Source organism: Haliotis rubra, unplaced genomic scaffold (assembly GCF_003918875.1).
Source record: "Haliotis rubra isolate DU_JTF1 unplaced genomic scaffold, ASM391887v1 Scf187, whole genome shotgun sequence".
NCBI lineage: Eukaryota > Metazoa > Mollusca > Gastropoda > Lepetellida > Haliotidae > Haliotis > Haliotis rubra.
The window spans coordinates 634,485-642,536 of NW_025765858.1; the positions used below are offsets into that span (position 1 = coordinate 634,485).

Sequence of the window (8,052 nt, forward strand, 5' to 3'; positions counted from 1 at the left end):
AATTTATCATTGCTGTTGGTACAATTGAAATCCGGTGTGTTTTAACTGTAATTAGTTGTCAGGAATGTGTTATTATTTGATGTAAGTAGTTGTGTGGAAGTACTTTATTTTGATGCGTTTGGCATCAAGTACAGCCTTAAATCTTCCTGAACAGCCATAACTCACTTTTACGTTTATTGAACTGACACGACCTTAGCGTGTTTGTATTTTTATAGGTCACTAACCGTGACGGTGAAGCCGATAGGAACGTCGCACTCGCCTGGATCACCGTTGTCGTCACTGTCACGCGACAAAACGTTGACAATACATGAGTCAAGTTGTCGCCTGTTTTTGGTTTTCAAATAAAAAGCTGAGTCCTACTGTTTAGATTATAACCGTCTTCTAATACGTTACTAGAACTATATGCAGATGGATCTGGCGTTATCAGGCTTACGGTGTGAGGTCACTACGCTCATTCTCGGCGAACTGTTATGTGAGATTTGAATAAGAAGGGCCATGAATAGACAGCGACAACAGGGAGGCCTTTGTAAAGGGACTCCCACTGAGAGAAGGTTCAACTGAAGTTTTGTTTTTAAACTGCATGTACTGTCATGACAACTCTCGAATCCGCCCGTCTCGTGCCAAACATTCCGCCAGTTCGTTGAACACATCACAATGATGTGTTGTGAGCATAATAGTCCATTCACATACCATGTTTGCAACCTGCCTGGCCATGAACCGTCTAGCTTATATAAGGCGTTTTGCAAAGACGGATATACAGTTTACACCTGTATATGTGGGACTGTTATAACGTTTCGATTACACTCAAACATACCAAAGATGTTTTTTTAGAAAAGGCCTCCCGGCCATATACATTGAAGTTATACATATACATTATACAGACGTTGCAAAAAGTAATAATTAGTGATTCAAACAGCAAATCATATTACAGGCAGTATATTACGATGGGGCTACAAAACTTTATATCAGATTGTTACGTTTAATAAGAGAATAATTAATATAGTACGACAGCTTTATTATTTCATGCTGGTGAGTTGGTAAAAGAAGCTAATGAAGGTGGCTTACATAGATAATATTCAGCTATATATTTCGAACACAAATCTTTATGAAAAGGACATACAAGTGAAAAATAGATTTCATTTCCCACATCTAAATTACACAGAGGGAACCTTCTCCCTCATCGTTCAATATGAAAACGTCTTCCTTCGTTTACCATTATGTTGATCAAGCCTAACCTAAAACGTATAAATGGATATCTTAATTTCTTTGATGTTAAAAACGACAGATATTTCTCCGGCTGGAGTAGTAATTTTGCATATTCTATGAGAGTCATACAGTGAACTATTATCGATTACTGAATGCCATTCTTAATTAAACATATCAAGACTTCTTTCTTGAAACTGAGTTAAATACAAACTTGCATCACCAACTGACTGACTTAACCATACAGAACCAGCACACAAACACAAAGTCAGCCGCCCGACCCGCTCAGCCACCATCATTGGATATGTTACTATGGACGAACGTTTGAATTTTCTGAAAGCATTTTCCAGAAAGGTAAAAATGCAAAATCGATATACACACTGTTATGTTTATCTTGAAAACGGTGTTAGATTTTTCACCCACATGTCGCTCTAAGCAATAACCAAATCGTTATCCTTGAGCCGTAAGCTTTATTATTCACTCTCATTCACCGACTTTAAGAACGCCGATCAAAAAATCAGTTGGGAGCAGTGGCAAATTCTGAATAATCATTGAGTGAAGAACACAACAGTGAGAGCAGTGATAAACACAGCAATTAAAAGACACTTTAACCCAGTTTCGCAATGACAAACTGTTTCGCAATAAAAATAAATGATTTCCTGGTAGACATCTGGCGTGGTTTCTATACCCAGGTAAGGAATCTTGCTGCAGTTTACAATCACAACTTGTTTGCCAACAGGATTCGTATCAATTCGGGTTTCGTGGTAAACTTCGGGTACTTGTACTGTTGTACTGCAGCCTTTGAGTTGAGGTCACAGTTGACCTGCTTGATGACGTCAAGAGTCCCGGACTTCACCTGGATCACTACAGGGGCGCCAATCCTCCCAGTCATACGGCTGCCGCGAATCAATGCGGGATTGTAATGTACTGTCAACCTGAAACGAAATGAGATTGTCAATACCTCTCTTGCCGTGTTGTGCACAGTGGCGGAACTACCATACAGGCAAACGGCAGTTGCCAACACATAATTTTGTTTGATTCAAGTAAAGTTTGTAGCTGTGAAACATGTGATGAAATCTGTTTATCGACTATTGCTTTCAGCTACCGTGGGAATCGATCATTTGTTCCAGAATCCGCATGGCGCTTAGGGCTCACAAACAAAGCGGTTCATATGCGGAAGTGAAAAGCATATAAAGGGAAACTACTCCAAATGTAATTAGCTCTTAAAGGGAACATATGGTTACAAAATGCAGAGAAAACGTAATACCAATGGATTCTTGCACACAATACGAATCACTGGATTGTTTGATCCAGATTCAGTCATCAGTGTAGTTACCGTCATATGGCTAAAGTATTGCTCAGTGCGGCGTTCAAGATAAAACGGACAAACATTCATTGTTACAAGAAAACCGCTAAAAAACCTGTAACAGTGTATCTCCGTACCTCTGGGAGAAGGTGTAGTTGGGAGTCGTCCCCGTGAAGCTGCTGACTCGCACGACGTCCCCGGTCCTGTATCTGTACAGTCCCATCCACATTGTCACCACCATCTCATACTCCTCATTCCAACGTCGAACTCGCCTGGTCCTTGTCATTCGGCGACGTCGGCTTTAAAGAGTCTGATGCCTCTGCGCGGTAGGGTCGACGTGCTTGAATACCATGTTCTCTTAGTCTCCAGTGCATAGCATGTCGACCGATACGGTGTCCTAGTGCCGTCGCTGCCGTTGACGTCGCTGTTACAAAACGATTTCTCAGATGAATTGTTCGGATGTGGCTTTGTCACACGTGGTTGACCACTCCTAGGCCTGTCTGACGTATTGCTTGTTGGTCTTTGTCGTTGCATCAGTCTGATGACAGTTGCTCGGATGCAGTCGACGGTTCTGGCAATGTCGGTTTGGTTAGTTCCTTCCGACAGCTCTTTTTCTTTCGATTTGCCTCAAACGTGGAATATTTTTGTGTTCGGTTTACTACTGTGACGCTCACGTGTCACGTATGGTGTTTTATACCATCAGCATGCGTGTATTGATTTTTTGCGACGTTTGTCGATTCGTTAACTTGTTTCCCCGTTTGTTCCCGGAAATGATGGGTGTATACGTGTGTCACATGGCTCAGTAAGGTTTTATCACTTCATTTTTGTGTTTGTGAATTTTAATGTCATATTTTGTGGTGTACAGTTTCTTTCGAGCACCAGTATATATCTGCTCTCTTGACCGTAAGTTAGTTATATTTCAGTTACACCTGGTATATCAAAAACTGTCCAATGCCCGTGTTCAAGGTCGTGCTTTGAACCCTGGACTTCCGTTTGTTTATGTACTTACATTTACAATTTGCACCATATACATGCAATTGATACTGGTAATCTCAATCTGGATACTTGTAACCTACGTCCTCATATCCATTCACATCCCATGTTTGCAACCTAACTGGCCATGAACCGTATTGCTTATATAAGGAGTTTTGTAAAGACGGATATAAAGGTTATACTTGTATATGGGGGACTGTTATAAGGTTCTGATTGCACTGATACCCGTGAAGATCCGGGCTAGAATATTCATCTTCAGTAACCCATGCTTGTCGTAAGAGGGACTAACGGGATCGGGTGGTCAGGCTCACTGACTTGGTTGGCACATGTCATCGCATCCCAATTGCGCAGATCGATGCTCATGCTGTTGATGACTTGATTGTCTGGTCCAGACTCGATTATGTACAAACCGCCGCCATACAGCTGGAATGTTGCTGAGTATGGCGTAAAACAAAACTCACTCACTAGACGTGGACTGTGTGAGTGTAGCAGTGGGGTAAACATTGTTTGTTGACAGTAACAAGGTCACACTGTGGCTGGTTCCAAAGCTGGAGGGTGGAAGATGTCGTACTGATACTGGGCTGGCTCTTTAACTGCAAGATAGGCACTTTTCTTGCTGTGAGCCAAGGACTAAGTTTGTTGCGTGTCCCACTCGTGAGGCTGGCTGACCTCGACTTTGTTAACTGCTGAACATTACAGATTCATAGGAAACCATACATAGACTGCACTTCTAGCCGGATCTATTGTGGCGATCCTATTCATTACGGTTCAGCTTCATGAGCAACAAGAAAAGCGACACAAACATTATCCAAATTGTATGTCTCCGTTTGATGTCTGATGTTCACGAATTACATTAACTTGCATATATTTGTTGGGATGATGTTTAAAGTAAGTGCTTTTCGATTCGCCGTCCTCTGTGATTAACGTGGGACAATTCTATACATTAGTTTAACTTCACTCAATCTGCATCCTTCTTGTTCTGTGTGTCAAAATGTGACACAGCCTGTAGGAAAAGTACTATGTTATATTTACTGCTACCCGTGAAGATCCTGGTTAGAATTGATCTTCAGTAACTCATGCAGAGGCGACGGACTGGCTCGCTGACTGGCTGGGTTGACACATGTCATCGTATCCCAATTGCGTAGATTGAAGTTCATGCGTAAAACTAAACTCACTCACTCACTATTTAGTGCTAGTATAGCTCACATTTTCCAAAATGCCGTTTTTAGTTGTGTTAATGTTTCAGCTATTATGTACAAAAGTGCACACACACTTATAAACATGGCATGAATTAAATACATGTTTACCAGACCCACTGACTGGCTGAACATGGTTTATTACATGTCATAAAAGTGAGTTTAGTTTTACGCCGCAGTCAGCAATATTCCAGCTATATGGCGGCGGTATGTAAATAATCGAGTCTTGACCAGACAAACCAGGAATCAAAAGCATGAGCATTGATCTGCACAATTGGGATACGATGACATGTGTCAACCAAATCAGCGAGCCTGACCTCCCGATCCCGTTAGTCGCCTCTTACGACAAGTATGGGTTACTGAAGACCAGTTCTAACCCGGATCTTCACGGGTCCACCTGCCAATGGAGCCTTTCAGGTGTCATTGTTCCTAGAGAACTTTGCGTAATTGCGGCAGTTTCTGTGGCTTTGAAATACATGTCTGTGTAGCGCCTGTCACCGGCGTTCAATTTGTCTGAGATATGGAGACTTTAGCAACGACATTATATTCTTGTTCTGAGCTCTGAGAAAGTTGTGTTGTGTGGGGGCGAGAATTGTCGTACTGGAAATGAACTCAGGTGTCGTTCCGATAACGCAGACCTGTTACGTTGTCCTGGATATGAAGACATCTTTGTCCACAAGTGATTGTTTTCTACTTCTAACGCTGTATCCGTGTAGGGAATCGAACCTGCCTTCATCATCACCAGCGATAGCTTAAGTCATGAAACCACATTGCCCAAAGAACTGGAAGCATCACATGATTTAAAAACTATGTTATCTAAAGCCATTCGTAAATTACTGGCAAAATGTCGTCCCACCAATCATGTATATGGATTACAATTAGGTCTAAATATACTTGAAATACGTTTGTATAGTGTGCATATTTCTTCAGACGAGTTGTTATATTTACCTCCAAACTCCAAGGACTCCAAGTAGTGAAAAGAGTGTATGCTTCAAAGACCTTAAAGGGCGGTGGGGTAGCATAGTGACGCTCATTCCGATGAAAACCCGGTTCGATTACCCCATGGTTACAATGTTTGAAGCCCATTTCTGGTGTCCCCTGCCGTGATATTGCTTGAATATTGCTAAAAGCGGCGTAGAACCAGACTTACTCACCCAACGATGTTAAAGATGGTATTTGTTGTAACCTAGCCTGGTGCCTGGCACCAAGGGCACACAACATGGACAGATGTGGAAAATAGCATCCCCAACCCACGGACCAGTTTAATACCAGTAATAAGATCAATTGCAAAATAGTCATAAAAATATTTTATTATTATTTCGGACAGATGCGTTAACCTTTACAAAATCTCTACAAGCGCGGTGTGCTAAAAGTTAAAAACAGTAGTGTTTGGAATCGGTTATAAAATCCTCCAAAAATACACCCAACAAGAATGTAACCACCATTTAACCTTCACAAAATGTTTCCCAAAGAGATTCATGGAAGTTAGTCTATGGTTCCTTAGGACGCCAAGTACTAAAAGAGTCCATTGTTTCTCCATTCTTGGGAAAATGAATCTTGCCACAATTAACACTCACAACTTGTTTGCCAACAGGATTCGTATCAATTCGGGTTTCGTCGTAAACTTCGGGTACTTGTACTGTTGTACTGCAGCCTTTGAGTTGAGGTCACAGTTGACCTGTTTGATGACATCAAGCGTCCCGGACTTCACCTGGATCCGTACGGGGTCGACAAACACACTCGTGGAGCGGATTTCGTGGTAGAACTCAAAGTGGGATTGTAATGCAACGTCAACCTGAAACATTGTAAGGATCCTTCTCCTTGTGTTACGATGTTGACATATTGTAATTCTCAGGTTGTATAAATATTTGTAATCATTGCCAGTGATTGAAAAACTCAAGGCAGTCAATATCACGGCAGTCAGTACCATGTTCAAATAACAACGCTTTTGTGTAATATCATTTTCAGTCATCAAATTCAATATAATATATCATCTGTTTGTTGTAAGGTGGCGTCAGTGCCTGTAGCTAGGGACTATACATGAGACTTACAAATCTGTGAGAAAACCGACTTATTTGTATAGCGTCCCCGATGTAATGCATTAAAGATCCGGGTTAGAATTGATCTTCAGTAACTCATGCTTGTCGTAAGAGGCGACTAAGGGGATCGAGTGGTCAGGCGAGATTACTCTGTAGATGTTGTTGTCTGATTTTCGATATATATTACTTGCTTAATATTCAAGGAGTCAATGAACGCACCTCTGAGCACCAGGGATGTTCTGCAGCTGCTTAAAGATGCATCAGTGATATCTCCCTCACCCATTGAAACAAGGACATACCTTTTCTTTGTCTTCGTCTGATAAGGTAGAGTCATATTCAAGCTCCAGAAATATATAGAAGCACCGTTCACAGGAAACGTCACCTGTATGTAACACACGTACATATTTACATACACATGTCATCGTATCCCAAGTACGTAGACAGATGTTGTTGATCACTGGATTGTCCGATCCAGACTGGAATATTTACTGTTGCCATATGGCTGGATCGTGCGGCTTGAACAACAATCGAAACAAAAGAAAGAAAAAAACACAACAAATTTACGTACAATTCATCGAACCAGTTTAAGATTTTACACATCAATGATTCTTGCTGCGTTTATATGCTGTGATGTGATCGTTGATTCGAAGTTGACGACAAAATGTCACACTTCACTTCTCTAAGAAAAACATGAATTATATAATAAAATTCTCTCAATAATAATAACTATCAGCCCTCACGGGTGCTTCCATATAATTCATCCCCTTCCCCCTCCTCCAAAGTTCTAATGAATTAATGCTCCGTTGCTTTAAATCGACTCTCACGCCCTCTACCGGATCCTTATATCGGCTGTAAGGGGGGACATGCGTTTGGATACTGACTGTCTGAAGACGGGACTTGTCAATGCTTAACCACTGCTATTACATCTTAGATGATATACCATATGGAACTGTTATGAAACTTGGTATCTGTTACGTCATCGATGTGTTGGTTCATACATGCCATGTAGCTGTATAACGATGTTCCTGACCTCCACGTTCTAGCAGCGTCGTGAACGGCCTTCGTGAACAAGAACTCAGGGTACTTATTGAGAAAGTCAAACGATCTGAAGAAGTAATGGCAACACGTTTAGCAGATTCATCTTTTTTATGTCTTGGGCGGTGGGTTAGCCTAGCGGTTAAAGCGTTTGATTGACATGCCGAAGCCTGGGGTTCGATCCTAACAAGGGTACAATGTGTCAAACCCATTTCTGATGTTCTCCCTTCGTGATATCCTTGGAATATTGCTAAAAGCGGCATAATCATATTGTGCTTCG

The 8,052-nt window shown here is 41.5% G+C and overlaps 2 protein-coding genes across 2 annotated transcripts in view; both read right to left on the reverse strand.

Annotated features, from left to right (window-relative positions):
• Positions 1 to 3,732, reverse strand: part of LOC124274043 (indole-3-acetic acid-amido synthetase GH3.2-like) — a 32,714-nt gene extending 28,982 nt beyond the window's left edge. The window contains exon 1 of the mRNA XM_046709371.1: positions 2,647 to 3,732. Within this exon, the coding sequence (XP_046565327.1) occupies positions 2,647 to 2,795 (149 nt within the window). The 5' untranslated portion in view covers positions 2,796 to 3,732. The remainder of the gene's footprint in view (positions 1 to 2,646) is intronic.
• A 2,379-nt stretch (positions 3,733 to 6,111) lies between these two features.
• On the reverse strand, positions 6,112 to 7,847 carry LOC124274042. Its single transcript, XM_046709370.1, has 3 exons — positions 7,706 to 7,847; positions 7,037 to 7,119; positions 6,112 to 6,493 (listed from the first exon to the last, which is right to left on the reverse strand). Exons 1-3 carry the CDS (start codon positions 7,740 to 7,742, stop codon positions 6,272 to 6,274), a joined length of 342 nt encoding a protein of 113 aa, XP_046565326.1. The 5' UTR covers positions 7,743 to 7,847; the 3' UTR covers positions 6,112 to 6,271.
• Between the last annotated feature and the right edge of the window lie 205 nt (positions 7,848 to 8,052).